Source organism: Monodelphis domestica, chromosome 3 (assembly GCF_027887165.1).
Source record: "Monodelphis domestica isolate mMonDom1 chromosome 3, mMonDom1.pri, whole genome shotgun sequence".
Lineage (NCBI taxonomy): Eukaryota > Metazoa > Chordata > Mammalia > Didelphimorphia > Didelphidae > Monodelphis > Monodelphis domestica.
This window is the reverse complement of record NC_077229.1, coordinates 165,384,472-165,405,136: the sequence shown is the minus strand read 5'-3', so window position 1 is coordinate 165,405,136 and position 20,665 is coordinate 165,384,472. Positions and strand designations below refer to the sequence as shown.

The following is a 20,665-nucleotide window of genomic DNA, read 5'->3' as shown; positions in this document are numbered from 1 at the left end:
GAAATTGGATATCTAAGGAGGGATATAGTGGGAAAAAGGAAATTAGTGAGGAGGAACAGAGCAGATGAAAATTCAAAACTAGTAGCTATGATACTGAATGTAATTGGATAATGTATCAATGGGATAAAAATGGATAGCAGAAAGGATCAAACCAGGGCCTGATGTGTTGTTTACAAGAAACACACTGAAAATGATAGGCTCACTTAGAGTAAAGGTGAGGGGCTGAAGCAGAACATACTATCCCTTGGCTGATCCAGAGAAGACAGGGATGGCAATCATGATCTCTGACAGACTTGGGGCTAAAATGGATATAATTGGAAGAGATGAATAGGCTAACTATATTATGTTGGAATTGGGGTACTATGTATAGTGAAGTATTATCAACATTGGACCTATATGCACCAAGTATTATAGCATCCATATTTTTTAAAAGAAAAGCTAAATGAGATACAGATGGGAATAGAGATCAAATTAATGAGAGCATGAAACTTTAATTTTCTCTTCTCACTGCTAGATAAATATAACAAAAAATAATGAAGTTAAGGAAATGAATAGCTTCTTAGACTAGTTAAGTATGATAACTATCTGGACAATCTCCAACTTCCCTGCATGAAGTTAGTAGTATATATAAGCCAGAGGATACACATAGTACAAACATAATTTCTAGTAGGACAAAAATGGTTTAGAGGGCATGAATATTCCATAAAAGTCTTAAGTTAATACTCATAATGTATCTTGTGATATTAGAACAAAAAGTTCTGGGTATGACCAGGTTGGAAAGACTTGGTTTTGGAAATAGTATGGTCCTGGAAACAGATTGTTTCTGCTTTAAAAAGCAACAGTCACAAAATCAATAGAAAAAAGTATCCAAATAAAACAAATTCAAATGGAACTCAAAAGCAGAGGATGTTTTTATTAGTACACATATACTATTTACATATTTTAAGCAAATTGTAAGCAATGTGGAATTTGTGGTTTTACATATAACTTTTTATGTACTTATTTAGTTAATTTTTTATTGGTGGTAGTGATTAAGTACATAAATTAAATTAAATCATAAAAAAGAAATGAAAAATACATGACGTGAAAATGCATGGAAGAACCCAGCCCTCTCACAGACATTCCAGGAAAGTTCTAAAAACCTATGAAAGGGATTATTATAAAGAATAGAGAAATAATATTAAGCTTCCCTTAGTTCAGGTCTGCCCAAGAAGACTAGTAGAAGAATGCATATGTTCTGAGTAGAGAAAAACCAGGGAAGGAGCCCTGGCCTGGCAGAGTAACTGTCAGAATTAGTCCTTATTGGTAAGTGAACAGGAAGATAGAGCTAGACAATGGATACACACTTGAGACTTCCAAAGAAGTTTGAAGCCATTGTCCAAAGGAGCCCTTGATGCAGCCACAGTCAGTATATAGGACAAACACAGTGCCTAGGAATTCACAACATTATGTGACAGCATAATTATATCTTCGACCCAATGTATACTTACTAGGGTCCCTACAGAGGATGTAGTAAATTCTTGATTTGGGTTTTTGTGCAAGGAGAGGCAAATAGAGGACATATCCAAAGTCCATTTTGAGGCTGGAACCAAGAATTCAGTAGAGGGAAGGTCCTAGCCCATGTCAACCTAATCCACAGTTGCAGTGACAACAGCATTCAAATTGCAGAAGGGCAAGTACCAAGAGGGGCCTGCTCATCTCATCTAATTTTTTCAATCAGAAATTGATTCTGGTCATATGAGTAAAAAGAAATGTTATGAAGGACAGGTCAGAGAAAACCTCCATCTTTTGAGTGTATTGATTTCGAAACACAAGGACGTGGGTCTCAGATAATTTCTACTTCCTGCCTTTTTGATTGGCTGCTAAGCCAGAAATTGATGTATATTCCAAAAACTCCAGGCATATGAAATACATCACTTTCCTGCCTAACTATGACCAAAGAAGATGGCAATAATTGCTGTAAACACTCTCCTGGATAGGGACAGCACCATCAATTTCCTATTCTCATTGAGATCAATGTGAAACCACAAGCATGGTCTTACTGTTGCTTCCATCCTCTTACTATATCTATTATTTCCTGTCAGTTTAGACTGTGAACTTGTGTGCTTCAAAAAAATCCATAGAAAAGCAGGGGTCCAAGAACTCCAGACCATGTAAGAGTTTGTGGATAATGGAGCCTAATAAAAGACCAAGCTTCCACAGACTGGCCTTACTTGACATAGCACCATATAGACAATGAGATCTTAATTTCTACATGCTTCTTTGGCTATATTGCATTTGGAAGTTTACCTGGTATGGAGAGTTCTTTGATTCAACCATTTGAAGTTTGAGTCCTCTCTCCCTAGAGACCAAGCTGATATAAGACAGAATGTGCCCCTAGTTTGAGGTGGGGAGACTTTGTATTTATACTTCTGTTCTTTGCCATGTTTTTAGTAAAATATCATTGTTGTAAAAATCTAATTTATTTTAATTGGTTAAATGACATTGGAGTTCTAATAAATGATATTCATTTTAGCAAGGTTATAGTGACTGTCACTTTTTAGAGCAGAAGTATTAAACCTGTGACATGCAGCCTAAACCTGATAAATATGTAATTGAGAAAATTTAGTACAATAAATAAAAAATATAATAAAACAAAATGTTGATATGTTTTTCTAAGTATGCAGTCTAGTAATTCCTGTGCTTGCTTTAATGGCCACCCATACTATTTGAGTTTGACACCAATGGTTTATGTAATATTACTGATATAACTGATGCTTGATATCAGGGGAAGCACATCAGGATGGGACTTGAACTGATAACATTAGAATAATACCTTCAATCCTTCAGCATGTCTCCTGGAATCATAAAGGGCATATGAAGCCAAACTTAATGCTGACCCAACTGGTCAATATGAGTTTGAGTCAGAATAAGAGTTCTAGAATTTATAATAGGCTCCAGAATATAAGAAACAATGAAGACATATTATGGATCAAGAGGAACTTGAAATGTAATATAAGAATAAAACTACAAGTACAAGAAGTACTTTGGAAGAGGCTTGTCTATAAGGTTTCTAAAAGTGGTTGGAAGAAATTAAGCAACAGATAAAAACTTCAGAGTTCTAGCAGAAAGAATTAGATAAAGAATAAGTAGATTAGAACAGAAGGTAGAAAACTACCCAAAGAGTTCTTGAAAAATGGACTCAATTACTTCATCAGATGTCAAGAAATATTCAAAATCAAATGAATGAAAAAATGGAAGAAAATTTAAGATTTCCACTAATAAAAACAATAGTTGGCATTGAAAATAAGCCAAAGGGAGATCTTTTAAGAGTCATTGGCCTTCCTGAAAGCCATTTCCAAGGTTTAAAAAAAATGGATGCCACATTTCATATTAACTATCCAGATTTATTTGAAACAGGAGGTGAAAAGTGTAAAAAAGGAAAGATCCCAATAATTACTTTATCATAGAAACACTGGACTGAAAATACCAAAAAACCCAGAACTGTAAGAAAAAGGAAAAAAATGCCCAAAAGCATTCAATTTCCAAAGAACAATCAAAAATGTCATACAGGAGCATGGTGCAACTAATCCAAAGGAGAAAAGTAAACAAACAAAACATGGTATAAAATATCCCCAAAGCAAAAACAAATTATAATCCTGCAGGGTAAACTATTCTTGGTTGTAAGCTTCTACCCTATAGGAAACAAAATGGACTTTGAAAAGAACATTGAACTTTCTCTTGATAAGAGGAGGGCTGAGTAGAAATTTTGAAATAAAAATGTCAGTCAAGAAGAAAATAAAAAGATAAGCCCATTTGGGCAATTAGGATGGACAAAACAATGATGAGATGCTCACTTTCTAACTAGAAGAAAAGCAACAAAGATTTCTTCAGAACATTACTATCAGGGGCAGCTGGGTAGCTCAGTGGATTGAGAGCCAGACCTAGAGACAGGAGGGCCTAGGTTCAAATCTGGCCTCAGATACTTCCCAGCTGTGTGATCCTGGGCAAGTCACTTAACCCCCATTGCCTAGCCCTTACCACTCTTCTGCCTTGGAACCAATGCATAGTATTGATTCCAAGATGGAAGGTAAGGGTTTAAAAAAAAAGAACATTACTGTCTTCAAAGGCCACAAAGAGATCTCAGTAAATTAAACACAAAGGTTTTTTTGTGTTTATGCTTTTGTCCTGTTTTTTTGTTTGTTTGTTTGTTTTAAGTTTGGGGAGAAAAAAAGTAATACACTAGGAAAAAAATGAAGAAAACTGAAAGGAAATCCTTGTTTAGCATAAATTGTGCAAGAAAAAAACATACAAACATGCAGGAAGGGTGATGGAAATGATACTACAAACTCAAGGTAAAATGTTTAGTCTAAAGGTATATTTAGTTCAAAAGGGAAAGAGTAAAGAGGAGTGAAAGGAAGTCTGATCTTCAGAGGAAGAGCAAGGAAGAATATATATGTTATATATATATGTTATATATATATAAGAATATATATGTTATATATAATAATATATATATATATATATATGACCAGAGGCCAAGGTTTGGGTAGTGAGGAGATGCAAAAGAGTAGGAGAAGAACAATTATATAGATTATTAATGTAGCTCACATGCTTTGTCTTTTTCTATCTTCTTATTACATACTTTCTCTTTTTTTACCTTTTAATTGGTAGAGGGGAAGAATAAAAGTGAATAAAAATTATAAGAGAATATGATAGAAGAAAATATAAAATTACTAATATAATTATGAATTAAAATAGAATGTAGCATAGCAGAATAGATTAGAAAGTAGAATCTATTAATATGTAATTTTTCCTAAAAACAAACTTGAAATATAAGGATCTAAAATGACAAAGTAGAACACAATTTATTATGCTTCAAATGAATTTTAAAAAGTGGAGTTAGCAATCTCAAACAAAGCAACCTTAAAACTTGCCTGATCAAAAGTGATATGTGGAGGAACTATATAAAGTACAAGACACTATAAATATTATATCCATACTGGATGTTACATCTATGTTCTTAAAGAAAAACTGATTGAATTATGAGGAGAAATAATTAGCAGATATTTAATTGTTGGGCACTTATACATATCCCTTTCAAATCTAGTCAAATATAATTTTAAAAACCAGCAAAATGTTAAAGATTTGATAAAATTTTTGAAAAAATATATAATAGATTTCTGACAATAACTAAATAGAAATAGAAATATGCTTACAGTTAGTTATTGCTGTTCAGTCATTTCAGTCATGTCTAATTTCTTGTGATTTCACTTGGGATTTTCCTGGCAAAGATACTAGGCAGGGTTAAGTGTTTTGCCTAGGGCCATATAGCTAAGTGTCTGAGGCTAGATTTGAATGCTGACCCTAAATCTGGTACTCTATCCACTGGACCACCTACCTGCCAATATACATATACATATACATGTACATATATACACTTGGATATGTGTATGTGCCACTTAAAGGTGGGTAGGTGGATAGAGGGACTAAAGTTTATGTAGATGCAGCCTCAGGATGTCAAGGTGATTGTGGATTATTGAAGGAGGAGCCCAAATTCTAGTATGTTCTTCCAAACTAAAAAATTTCAATTATTGATCTGGCAACTGATTGTAATTGGGTTGTTATGAACAACCTAACTAAATGCTAAGAGGCTCATTACTAGGTTTTATACCGAATTATTCATTTTTTTCTATCTCTAATTAAGAAAGACCATTTTCTCATTCATAAAACTTATAGTCTGCATTATTGAACTGAGTAATTAAGGCAATCATACATTTTTTAAAAATTATGTAAACAAATACTTTATAAATAATAAGGCACTTCTTAAAAAGAAGTTACAGTTCTCATCCAAATCCACGTGGCCTGTTTTGTTCAAAATCTTCCCTTTTTCCCAGGAATAATGATCATTATTTATTCTTTTCAAGTCACTTAATCTCTGCCTCAGATTTCTCAAATGTAAAATGGGTAATAATAATACCTACATTACAGGATTATTCTGAGAATCAAATATAATCGTATTTAGCACAGGGGCTTAACACATAGTAGGCACTCAGTAAATGTTTGTTCTTTTCCCTTATATATTACACCATATTTAAAGCTAGAAAATATTCTTTGTTCAGATTAGTTTAAAAAAAACTTAATAAAAAAATTAAAAATTAAAAAAAAAACAATGTAACCTAAGACCTAATAAGAACTCAATATGTACTTGATAATATTATATTTTGGAACTTGGAATACCCTACATTATGTTCTTACTATGTGCACTATGTGAGATAATGAGGGAAATGTGGATATAAAGAGAGCATGGTCCTTGTTTTTGTAGAGCTGTAGAGAATGGTAAGTTATGTACTCACATCACCATTATATAATGTGGAAAGTAATAGGAAAGGTAATAATGATAATACTTGTAGCTAAAATTTATATTTTACTTGCTCTATGCCAGGCTTTGGCATATGCCAGGCTATGCTAAGACTTTACAAATATCTCATTTTATTCTCCCAACAACTCTAGGGTAGCTGATATTATCATATCTATTTATAGTAAACAGAAGCAAACGAAAGTTAAATAACTTGCCCAAGATTACATGGTTAGTAAAGTAACTATGGCTACATTTGAAATCATTTCTTCCTGCCTCCAGACCCTACACTCTATCTACCAGTATGAAGTAGTATTAGCTCAGAAGAAGGAGATATAACTGTTAGTTGGAGACACTAGGGGAAGAGTATATTGATGAGATGAGCGAGCTTAAAACATGCATAGGAATATAAGAGGCAAAGTTGTAAAGGTGTTCTAGACACAGAAAACTATAAATAAAAAGTATTCACTACTTAATTTAATGCAGAATATGTTGCAATAGACTTTCCATTTTTCATTTTGTATCTTAAGACTGTTGTTGAGAAAGAGTGCTAGACTTAGAGTTGGCAGACCAGAGTCTAAATATTTGATACTCATGTTAATTTTGTGACTGCCCAAATTTATCAGCCTACATCCTCCTGTTTCTTCATTTCTGTAAATGTGGATGTGGTGCTATCAAACTTATAGGAATGTTATAAATAAAATAAACTTTAAAGTTCTATATAAATCATTTATAGCCTATGAATTATCTTCTGTTCACAAAATAGATCTAATGAACCATTTGAATATATTTTTTATCTTTCTAAGTTAACTAAGCCTTAAGTACCACTTCTCAGAACCAGCATGGTATATTAATGGATGGTGATTAGGAGTTGGTGTGAGCAATCATCAAATAAGTTAGAATAGGATAGATAGATAGATAGATAGATAGATAGATAGATAGATAGATAGATAGATAGATAGATAAATTAGAGCATTTATTAATTATCTATGCCCTGGGCACTATTTTAAGCATTGGAGATATAAAGACAAGAAAATGGTCTCTATTCTCAAGGTGCTTATATTGTAATGGGAGAAGACAACACATAAAGGAGAAGTGAAAAGTTGGAGGAGGGTGGGACAGATCAGTGATTGAGCCAGTAAAAATTAGAACAGTGTGAATGGGAGTTGTGAAGACATGGTAGTTCTGGAAAGGGCCTCACCAGTCATCATGTAAGCCTTAGGGTAGAGTCATCCTCAAGGGGATATAGATGATATAAATTTGTCAACATCCAGATAATGATGTTGATACTTCTTTCTCCCCATGCATGCTCTAAGTTCATTAATGAACTCCTAGTCATCAAATCATGTGGCCCTGTATCTTTCCTCAGTCTTTTTTTACCTCTTTAAAGCTTCTAATATTACTCATTACCCATTCATACTCTTTCTTCCTTTGATATCAGAGATATTACTTTCTACTGACATCCCTCCTATACTTCTAATTATATCTTCTCTTCTCCTTTATTTGCTCCTTATCCTCTTCCTGCCCTTATCACAGAGGTCCTTACACTTTATTGTGTGTCAGAGACCAATTTGGCATTCTGAGAAAGTCTCTGGAATCCATCTTATAATTCATTTAAATGTATAAAATTAAATGCATAAAATAATTATATTGAAATAAAAACATCAAGATATTGTTTAAAAGTTCATGGACCTCAAGTTTAGAATACCCTTCCTAGAATATCAGTGTACTCTCAGTGAGATCTAATGTTTTCTCTCTCTCCACTCTCTCTTATGATATTATTTACTCTCAGGGCAACAAATATAACTTCTGTTAATAAGACTCCCAGAATCTAGTCCTAACATATATGAGCATCAGACCTACTTGTGTACATATCACTGAAATTTCATCTGCAGCATTAGAATTCCCATGGCATTCAGATGTCAGTGACCTTATGGTTCTTTTCTATTTCTCTCTCTCTCTCTTTCTCTCTCTCTCTCTCTCTCTCTCTCTCTCTCTCTCTCTCTCTCTCTCTCTCTCTCTCTCTCTCTCTCTCTCTCTCTCTCTCTCTCTCTCTCCCCTTTGACCATCATCATAATGTCATAATAACTGCCATGATAATCTTTCTTATGTAAATATTAAGATTCAATCATGCCATTCCTTTGCTCTGCCTCTTCATTGACATCCTATTGCCTTTCAAGTAAAATTCCAAATCTTCAGTCCCTCATTCAAAGTCAATACAAACTGACATTTTCTATCTTTTCAGCCTTTATTTCATTATTCCCCTCTTCATCCTATGTGTTCCTATAGCTCTTTCCATTGGGTATGCAGTATACTCTCTAGCTTTTGTATCTTTTCTTATATTATTCTTTATATATGGACTGCCATCTTCATTTTATCTTGTTAAACTCCTAGCCATTCTATAAAATCCAATTCATATATTACATCCACTCAGAGTTATCTTTAAGATGATCATGTCTAATGATGAACTCCTTCTCATGTAACATTTAGCTATAGAACTCAAGTATAGTTATCATGTTTTCTGTGATTATTGCTATCTAAACTGATGTATAAGACTAATAGTAAACTTTAAACATACTCTTAGTAGCTAAGTGATACATGGCAATAATGTCAGACTATACCATAAACTCCTTAAGATTAAGGAACTTGTGTTTTTTTACTTTCATAATTTTCCCAGTGCCTAACAAAGATTTATAAACATAGTAGGTACTTAATATATTTTTCTTAATTAACAAATCATTGATGAAGCTTAACCAGTATTTAATTATACTATCACGAGTAATAGGTTATATAGAATCCTTCTGGGATTCTTGTGATTGTCATATTGGGTGTATTAGAGTATCTCACTACATTTATTTCCCCAATTTCTAATTTCATCACTTTAATTTGTACTTAAAACTATAATGTATAGATTATAGTGATAGGGATGAGCCTACCATTTAATTGACATAAAGAACTTGCATTTGGGAATATTCCTTCTATACTTTCTCTGTACCTTGTCTTAAAGTTTTTTTCAGAAAACTAGGAAAATATCTTGTCTAGGATCACACAGCTGTTATGTATCATCGGTAGGACTGGAACCCAGATCTTCCTTACTCTGACACTGAGGGCTTCCAATTCATTATGTTATATGGGATCTCATATACCTGTGACATATTGGAACAATAACTTTATAATTGAGAATAATATTTTAACAAGGATTGTTTTTGGTATGTATTTGTTATGTTACAGACAAATATATAGGTATGTTAATATTATTAGTTTATAGTATAACTGAAGAAAAACATTTAATTTCACACATTTTTTGACTGCAGTTTTTAATTAAGTAGCTTTGTCAGAATTAAAAGACCCTCTGCATATTGTTGAATGATGTATGGATTAGTTCTAGGGTCAAGAAATGTTTTAAAAGGAATTTAAGTTCTACCACATCTTTATATATGAGAATTCCTTATTTTTATGATGAAATAAGAAATTATTGAATATAATTGCTTTCTAGGATACTATGGAATTATAACATAATTAGAGCACAATTAATGTCTTAAATTTCTACTATTTATTTCATGTTTAGGAGGAATAGGCAGGAGAGAAGAGAGACTAACACATATTTTGATGACACACCCCACAGTCCTGAAAGGTATTTCATTTATATAGTAGAAATATATAAGTAATTGATATCAGTTTTATAATGATATTTTGTTAATGAATATTCTAAATATTTAAGCTCAAGTTCTTTCACTGTTTTCTTTATTCCTGAATTATCATGATTAAAATAGCTGTTATAACATTTTAAAATTGTAAAATAATATATTTTATTGATATGAGAATCGATATGAGAAGAATGTAATAACCATGAGATTGTTACAAAAATTATCTTACTAAATTCCAGGTAGTATATTTTATTAAAAATTAAAATCAGTAAATGCTTCTAAATTTTGAGTTTTCTCTCCCATATGTGACCTAAGTTGTATCAAATAATAATAGTTTATTTTTCCCTTAAAATTTGTATATTATTTGATTGACCAGTGGAAATTTAAGTTAGCTTTGCATTTGTAACAAAAATGAATTAGATATTTTCCAAAAGGGAATTATATTGATTTTGATCTTGAACAGTTAGTTATGTTAAAGTTGGTTGTGTTAAACTTATATTATGAGACTTCTTTAATATATTCACTATATTAAGTTGTACTAATAGTATATATATTCATTTAAGGTAAGATCATATCAGAGCCTTTAAATGGAATTTAATTAATGAAATATTAAAAGTAGATATTTATTATAACTGGACTCTCTGTAAAATTTGAAGTCTTTGGAACAATGTTATTTGTGATATCCACTAAATTTACACAGAAAATTTCATTTCCTTTGAATAACCAACAATTGTTATTAAGATGAGGAACTGAATTAATTTTATATAAACAATGGAAAGGATTATTTTAACATCTAGTAAGTGTTACCCCATGTAATATTTATATTTCCATGCAAAGTATACCTTGAGGGACCTGGATATTATATTTATTATGATGACATTTATTTTAGATATTCATTACCTTTTTCCCATGTAGTGAATAAAACCCCCCTGTAAAATATGTCATGAATCTGAAAAGATACCTAAAATTTTAATAGTCTAAATTGCCTTAGACTATATGAATGATAATAATCTATGGGCAAATTTCATTACTTTGTCAGTATCTGTTAGAATATGGTGACTTAAGAAACTTTAACCTTATTTCAAAGGTAACTGTTTTAAATTTTTATTAAACAAACATATTTTGAATGTATTTAATATTATTTATTATAAATTTTAATTTAAATTAATAGTAAATGATATTTAAGTTGTATATTTCTCTTTAAAGCTAGAGAGGAATATAGTGAGGATAATATAATTGGGAAATACAATTATCTAATCATGATGAATTTAATGATTTAAGATGGTTAAGACAAATAACTAATACACAAAGAGAATCATAAAACTGGGAACCAATATTTATAAAAGCATTTGTTATTTTAGAGGATATTAATGTATGGACCAGAAGAGAGGTATCATAGTTTACATTGACAGATGATAGGAAAATTTTAAAACAATTTAGAATTTTTGAGTATCCAGACAGTATTCACAACATATATAGGATTTGGTCACTGATCAAAGAAAGAAATTTGTTTTAGCTATAATTTATAGAAAGAAATATTTTTCCTTGAAAAATGATATCTGTATCTTGGACACTATGAAACATCTAATTTTAATGAAAATGCTTCATAGAAAACACTATCTTGTATCTTACTGATTAAATTTTTATATATACAAGTACAATTCTTATTTCACTTATATTCCTTTTTGTTCAATTTAAAAGCTCATTTTTATGAAAACAAGATATTTTTATTTTAAAATGATAGATTTTATATTTTTTATATTTTCTGCTAAAATAAGTATTTTTTTTATTTGTTGGAGAGATGCAAATGTTGACTTGATTTTGATCAGGGAGCTTAACATTGATTCCTGGCAAAATTCTAAAACAGATTATTAAATATTTGGTTAGTGACCATGTGGGAAAAGAAGTGGTTATTCCTAGAAGTTAGCCTGGTTTCATTAAGAACTGGTCATTCAAGAATAGCTTCATTTTGGGGGGGAGGTGTTGTCACTAAGCTCTTAGATTAGAGAGTGTTTATATAAAATTCATTTAGGCTTTATAAAAATAGACAAAGTTTCTCATGCTGGTCAAGTGGGGAAAATGGAGTATTACTGGCTAGATCAGTAGTTCTAAATCTTTTTGGTCTGAGAATTCTTTTACACTTTTAAAAATTATTGAGAACTCCAAGGAACTTTTTTATGTGGGTTATATATATTAATGTACTGTATTAGAAATTAAAACATCTTGGTATTTTTGTGAAAAAAATTACCTTACAGAACCCCTAAGAGGGTCTCAGGGGATCAGCAAAGATCTCTAAACCACATTTGCAGAACTAATGAAGGAGTGAATAGTACAGTTTAAATCCTTTATAACTACTCAAATAGTCTGACTTGAAGAGTACTTCATATAGTTTGCTATCAGCTTAAAAAAGTAATTAATATATTCCTCTAATTCCAAGGATCCCAATTTGTCTCTCACTGTTCAACATTTTTATAACATTGACTTGGATAAAGGAATAGATAACATACTTATCAAAATTGATAATGGCATAATTCTGGGAGGGACAGTTAACAGTAGATGGCTAAATCATGATCTAAAATATATGTTGGATGGATAAAGTTCTGGGCTAAATTAAACAAGATTAAATTTTGACCAAACGTGTGATTTCATTGGATTGAAGAACTTCAAATGGTAAAATTTCATTATAAATGTGTATTGACACCTTCTCTGCAACTTCTAGTTTTTCCAGGAGCACTGAGATTTAGTGACTTGTCCAAGGTCCAACCAGATATAAAACTTGTGCCCAAGTGTTCTTGTCTCTTGAAACTCTATCCATTTTACTTCCTCTATAATTTAAATTTAATTTAGATAAATGTAAAACCTTACATTTGGATTCAAATAGTCAACTTTAAAAATGCAGAATAGGAAATATATGATTAGACAGTAATTTGTTTAAAAAATATCTGAGGTATTTTGAAAGACTGCAAGTTCAGTATATATGTGGCCTTCATCTGATCACATAGCCAAAAAAGCTATTATGAACTGCGGCTGTATTTAGAAAGCTTCCAGAGATAAACAGGTAATAGTCTCCCTACACTATTCCCTATGCACGCCATATCTATAGAGTTGTGTGCAGTTTTAGTTGCAGCGGTAGAATTGGGAAAGATATTGTTTGGAGGAAGTTGAAGGATGATGAAGAACTTTGAATTCATGCCATAAGTAGATGTGTGGCACCAAAAAGAGAAGACTTCTAAGGGGCATGATTCACAGCTTCAAGAAGGATTAGACCTGTTCTCCTTAGCACCATAAGAATTAGAAATAATGAGTAGAAGTTGTAAAGAAGCAGATTTAGGCTTGATGCCAAGTGAAACTTCCTAACACTTAGGGCTATTCAAAAGTAGATTCCTCATTTTTCAGTAGCCTTATAGTGGATGCATAATGATCACTTAAATGGGTATGTTTTAGTAGTGAATATTTTTCAGCTATACATAGGATTAGTTCGCCACTGAGGTGCTTTTCAGATCTAAATTCTGTTTTAATTTTATTTTCTATTTAAGACTTAGAGCTTCCAGTTTTAAGTTCATAGAGTTAAGCTTTTTATAATCTGTAAGCATTTTTCCATGCTAAGAGAGTAGATAAAACTACTACTAATAAATACCAGTAATAATAAATACTTCTAAAAACTACTACTAAAAATATAGTTTAGAGGTTGTTTCCAATATTCAGGAGTACTGTGGACTACATTTGTCCTGCAGGCCATGTATTTGGCATTCTATTTTAAATGGTCCTCCTTGTAAATATATTGTCTTATTGGTTTCATCAAGGTCTGGAACCAAACAGAGTGTTCTAAATGAAATCCAAAATCACCCAGAAGAATTTGTCCTAACTTTCCACACAGGAAAAGCCAAGTAGATAACAAATATTTATCAACTTGCTATACAATTGTATGTACATGTGTGTATGTGTTGGATGTGTCTGTGTGCATGTGTGTATGAGAGAGAGAGAGAGAGAGAGAGAGAGAGAGAGAGAGAGAGAGAGAGAGAGAGAGAGAGAGGACAGAGAGAGACACAGCACAGAGAGAGACACAGAGAGAGAGTGAGTGTTGGAAACTTCATATAGTGAGTGGGCTTATTATTGAAAAGGTGGAGGATAGAGTTAGATTGCTTTTGGTAAGTTGAAAACCACTAATGTTGCTAATATTCTCCCTGAAAGGGTCCATCTTTGTAACAGAAATATACTTCTAGTGATATGAAGCGGTTATGTTATAGAACACTAAAGTCTTAGAAGGATAATCCACATTGATAGGAGTATAGATATGTTTGAAAATTTAATTATAAGAGACAATGTCCTAACAATTAGAGCTGTTAAAATATAATTGAATTCCTTAGGGGATAATAATTTCCTCATCAATAGAAATCTTCACATTAAGATTAGAAGACAATTTTAAAAATATATTATAGACAGAATTCATACTTTGGGTAGTGACTGGACCTCCAAATTTTCTTCCAGTTCTAAAATTATAAAATTTAATTATCTTGCGATTAAAAACTCTCATCTGATTGAACTATCCCAATTTGCAGTGTACCATTTCATTTGCACCATAAAAAAATTTTGTCCATATTTCAATCTAAGGCAATAGGTATAGAAGTATAGTAATATTTATGGCAAATATCATAGCTACTTATTACAAGTGGCTTGATAGTTTGATTCTGAAAATTTGCTAGATTAAACAGACTGCAGGATTGTTAATAGAATGAGCTTCTTGGGACAAGTCATTTAAATCATTAATGGCTAGCATTTATATAGTGCTTTTAGGTTTGCAAAAACACTTTATAAACATTTTATCATTTTAAATGTACAAGAATCCTGGGAAGTAGGAGCTAATATTCTTTCCCCATTTAACATATGGGAAACTGAGATAGACAGGTTAAATGGTTTGACTATGGTCATACAGCTAGTGAGTAGGTTAGTTTGGATTTGAACTCATCTTCCTGACTAAATCCAGTGGTCCATCTACTGCACTCTTATCTTACTGCTCTAGAAGACTTAGATAGTCAGCTTTAAACCTCTTATAACTTAGCAGTCACCTGTAAAAATCTTTAGAAGTACAAGCAAAGACCTTTTTTTCAGGTTCGTGGATCTATAAAAAGAGTTTAGAACAAGGGGAGATTATAGGATCATATGTGGAGTTGAAAGGAACCTTAGAGATAGTTTACTCAAACCATTTCATTTTATTTCACAGATTAGAAAAAGGAATCCAAGTTAAGTAAAGGTATATGGTAGAACAAGGAATTAAATGCAAGTCTGATACTAAATATGATATTATCTTGTCATTTTAAAAATTCTTTTGAAAGAAAACATTTATTGGTCAATTGAAGTTAGGGAAAAAAGGAGCTCAAGCCACAGTTTGGGTTCCCCCATGCCCAAGAGTACCTTAATAAGATTCTAAATTAGTTGAAATACCTAAATACCTTTCCAAATTGAATAGCCAATTAAGTAGAACTTAAATATCATCTAAAATATATTTCAGACAGGAGATGATTGATTTTGAAGTCAAAATCTGAGAAGGGTATATCAGCAAGGAAAAAAATAGGAATATACCCCCATTTCTTATTTTCTATCAATATGCTGAGGACCTATCTATCCAATTCATTAGATGTTTGCAGGATCATTAGGTGATAAAGTCTATAAATCTGTTTTTAATTTTTGTTATTATTTTCAAGAAATGGGACACATTTCATAGGAAAAACCTTTTCAGTAACAATTTACCTTCCTGAATAAAATGCTTTTTATAGTCAACAAAAAATAGCCAGAATGGAACTTTGGATATATTTCATTTTTCTATCAATTACATGACTACAAAAATGTGGCCTACTCAACCATATCTTTTGAAACAGTGTACTGATTCTTGCTCATACCTTCAAACAAGAATGTCCTCAATATTTGTATAAGGTATTTACTCATAAAGATTTTGTAGATATTAAAAAGCAGGCATATGTGTCAGTAGCTACTGATATTTATCGATCATCATTATGTAATTTCCAATTATTTTACTATCCTCCCCTCTTTAATATATGTTGAGAATTTCCAAATACCTTCAAAATTGTTGGCATGAGTAAGCTACAATATTTTACTAATACAGAACTATATGATAGAATCAACACAAAGGGTATCATTTAAGAAACATTTGACTGGAAATGAAGGAAAGGGACAACTTGCATCCATACAACATAAAGATATATAAAAAGTATAGCTTCCAGCATGTTAGGTGTAATATTTGTAGAAAATACATTAGAAAACCTATACAATAGACTATAGCAGTATTGATGAATGTTTTTGACATCACATGGCCAAACTGCACCTTCAACCCGCCTGTGAGCCCCAGGAATTACCCCAAGGGGTGGAGGCAGGAAATACTCACTTTGTGGTGGCTGAATTGAGGGGAAGCCTTGATAAAAATGTCCTCAGGAGCAGTGGAGCAGGGGATGGGAGCAGCTGTTCTGTCACAGCTTTGTCAACGTGGAGCTATAGAATAAAGAGCAATCCTGTTGTGATCTATACCAGGAGTAAAAATACTCAGATGGATATGAATGGAAATACATCATTATTGCTGTATTACAATATCATTATTTTACCACCACCACTATCACCTCCCTCCTCCCTGCCCAAAATGTTTTCATGTCATACTTAGAGGAAATAATCTTAGTAACTTAAAAGAAGGAATATACACGTTTTTTTAGGAAATAGGTAAAGAGGGGAAAAAGAAAAAGCATGAATTTTCTCTCATAAGACCTTGCTATCAGCAAGGTAGCATGAATACAAGTTCAGAGAAGAAAGGTAGTAGAAGCAGGAAACTAATACATCAGCAAGTGCTAGGAACATTAGTTGTATTAGATTACAAACTTCATGAAGTTAGGGAGTATATTTTATATAAACTGAATCTTTCTCACTATCAAATATAGTTTTCTTTTCAGAAAGACCTCAATAAATCTATTGAGTTTAATTAAAGAAAAGAGTTGGATCATAAGATACAGTGAATTTGTAGCACTATAAAGCCTTTGACTGATAGATATTTGATCATAATCTATGGAAAAAATTTAAACCAAAATTCTATGAAACATTTTTTCAAACAAGCCTCAGTTTTACATTTTTCAAAATCATTATTTAAAAAATATTTTCCAGATGCATGTGAAATTCTTTGTTTTCAAATAATTAAAACATCTCTTATCTTGACTTCTATGAAATTGATTCCATCACTATTCTAATTTTGCTAATTAATATCACTCATTTTAAGGATTATTTTCTATTAACCTTATAGGAAATTTATATAACCATTTCTCCCATGTAATTATAGAATATTCTGGAAGTGATATTTTCTTAATGCCACAAGTTAATCCCTCATACTGACAGTTCTAGTTCACTGCAAGCAACTATAAAAAGTATTTCTTCAAGAGTAATAAAAACATCTCAAGAAAAATTAGATGAAAATTGACCTATGCAAAGCTTCAAGGTAATATTTTAGTAATAAAGTAATAAATACCTTGGATACAATAGGACACATACATGAAAATTATGTAACTAATGTAAAAATCTAGAGTTTCTTTAAGCATGGGGATCAATTTTATTCTATATTTGCCTTCTGAGAATGAGATTATTAAAAAACATTTTCAGTCAAAAATAAAGTGAGATTTAAAAAAATTAAAGCTATCTTGGGCAAATGTAATTTTCTTTAAAATTCTGAAAGTTATTAAGAAAATCTTTCTTACAAATATATATGAACTATTATTTACCTCACCAAGTTTTTGAAGGAAAAATCAGCCTCATATGTTGTCAGTTACTTACAAAGTACTGTCATCTAAATAAATCAAGTACTTAGGGTGGTTTTACATATGTTATGTATATACTGTCTATTAAAAATAGCAAAATACTATACAGTAACAAAAATTAAAACCACTATATTATGGAACATAATGTGAATTAAAGAGGTATAATGATTTAGTGAATAGAGAGCTGGCCTTAGAGTCAGAGGGTAAAAACACCTTAGGAGTTTATAAACAATAAAAACAAAGTAGTGTAAGAGGAACTATTAGGAGATTTCTTCCTGAAAGTACATAGAGGGATAAAGATGAAGCTGTAATTTAATAAGAGAAATGGTGATGTAATAACAGGCCTGAAATACTGTGATCTAAATATCACAACTCATGTAATAGAGTTGAAGCAGGAGACAAAAAGGGGAAATCAAATTCAGTGGTGGGAGGGTATCCCACTAAAAAGAACCATAATGGAGTAAGATATATTTTGTAATGGGAAATTGATACCTTATACTGTACATATTTTCAAATATTTAATACTCAGATAGACAACTACCCTAGGGGGTTGTTGTGCCCCCATGGACAGCATCATGACTTAGGAAATGAGGAAGAAGAACTTGTGGGAGAAAACAAACATTCAGAAGGGTGGGAGTGTATGGACTCATTGAGGAGAATTCATAGTAAATGGTAAAGGAAACCATAATAAACCTTGTCATCAGCAAAAATAGGAAATATTTATAATGAGATAGTGGTACAGTTAGCTCCTGCAGGAGTTGAAATCTCTAAAAATGAGAGTTAATAGAATAAAAGGTGGAAAGGGACAAAATATACAATGAAATAATAGCTTTTTTAAAGAAGAGGTCACTTAAATAGGTGGACCCTTTAGGACCCTTAATTCCATTAGGTTCACAAATACTAAGAAGAAAATTAACAAGTCTCAAGATTATGAATCAAAGCACCAAAACTAAGAAGAGATAGAACATGAAAAGAACACACTAATGAAATCTTTTTTTTTAATTTAAGAACAGAAAACAACAACAAAAATCTCTTGGTCATAATGCATATAGGAACACTACATAGAAAAGAAGTTGGTGAGAAAAGGAAGGGGCATTTTAATTAACTACTTAGCAGAGATAAAAAGAGAAAAAAAAACAATTAGATAACTAGACAAAGAAAAAAGGAACTAATGGCCAATAAGACTGGGGAAAGAAGTGACAAATGAGAGGAGGAAAGACTTAAGAATATGGGGAAAAGAGTTGGAGTAAATTAATTAGAGAAAGTAGGTTAAGTAAAAATATTTGAAGAGGAGGGTAGAGAGGTGGCTCAATAGATTGAGAACCAGGCTTATGAAAGGAAGGTCCTAGGTTCAAATCTGACCTAGGTGTTTCCTAATTGTGTGACCCTGGGCAAGTCATGTAACTCCCATTGCCCAGCCTTTGCCACACTTCTGCCTTGGAATTGTTAAGGGTAAAATTTAGTTTTGAGACTGAATATATTTTTAGTTGGTCACCGAGGATTTAAATTCTAAATCCCAATGGAATACTCAAGTCAGAATGGAATTTTATGGTGGTTTATTTACAATAGAGAGAAGATATTAAGGAAGAAAGAAAAAGAGAAAGGGAGAGAGATAACAGGCAGGAGGTGGGGGTGAGGAGGGAGGGATGCAGAAGATTAAATCTAGCTTGGCTTCCAGTCATGAGACCTCCTCCAAGATGAGGGGCCTCCTCTGGTGCCTCCACAAAGCCAAGGAAAGAGAGGTTAGCCTTGCACTCACTATGTGACAGTCTAAGGGAAGCAGTCTGAGGTCTCATGCTGGAATTCCTCCACAGTCAAGTTCCATTGCCCACCCTCTCACAGGAAGTGATGTGAAATATAAAGGCAGGTTTTTACATCACTTTCTGTGCCTTACATGTACCCATGGTGGCTTAAACTTGGCTTTGGACAGCTCAGGATGTCAGTCGATTGTTTCTGATTTGTCACTTGCTAGCACATACAGGTCATAGACCTTCTTCCACCACACTTAATCCTTAAGTGAGGGTGTATACATTCCTGGTTGTTAAAATTCTAAAGACTAAATGGGTGGAGTAAATCTAAAATTCACAGAATCGATACACAGTATTGATTGTAAGCCAGAAATTAAAGGGTTTTTTTTAAAAAAATAATTGAAGAAATCTGTAAGGAGGGAGAGAAAAAAGGAGTATTACCAACAAATGGAAAGTATAGACCCAAATCATAACTTTAAATGTGAATTAATTCAACAATACGTTAAAATGAAAGTGGCATATGAATAACAAAACAAACCCCTGCAATTTGTTACTTACTAGAAACACATTTAAAAACAAAGATAGACCAAGAGTAAAAATAAGATACAATGAAATTTATTACGCATGAGACAAATACAATAACAGGAGAAGTTATGCTGATGAACAATGCAAAGACAAAAATTCACAACAATGAGATAAAGTTTCTTGTGCTGAAAGGAACCATAGACAACAAATATCAATATTAAAGTTATTTTCTCCAAATACATTTGCACTCATGGAGGAAAAATGAACTGTATTATAAGAAAATGTAGAAAATAACAAAAGCATAGTAGATTTCAATAATTTTCTCAGATTTGGACAAATCTAAGTTTTATAGAATCAAAAAATCACTGGAGAAACTAGAACCCAAAGATATAAAGCATCTCCAAAATGAGGCTGTTGACCAATATTCCTCAATACCATGTGGAACTAAAATTAACTATGTAATAGAAAAAATGTTTATTACAGATAAATGTAAAAAGGTATAAATAGTAAGCATATCCTTAGATTATAATGCCAAAAAAAAAATAACCAATCAGTTCAGGTTAGACAAACAAAAGACAGATTCAAATAGAGACTTATTAAATT

At 32.0% G+C, this 20,665-nt stretch overlaps 1 protein-coding gene across 38 annotated transcripts in view; it reads left to right on the top strand.

Annotated features, from left to right (window-relative positions):
- RIMS2 (regulating synaptic membrane exocytosis 2) overlaps positions 1-20,665 on the top strand; it is an 821,462-nt gene that overhangs the window by 542,094 nt on the left and 258,703 nt on the right. For all 38 annotated transcript variants that reach the window (XM_056823206.1, XM_056823209.1, XM_056823211.1 and 35 more), the window contains one exon: positions 9,906-9,971. In XM_056823206.1, coding sequence (XP_056679184.1) covers positions 9,906-9,971 — 66 coding nt within the window. The remainder of the gene's footprint in view (positions 1-9,905; positions 9,972-20,665) is intronic.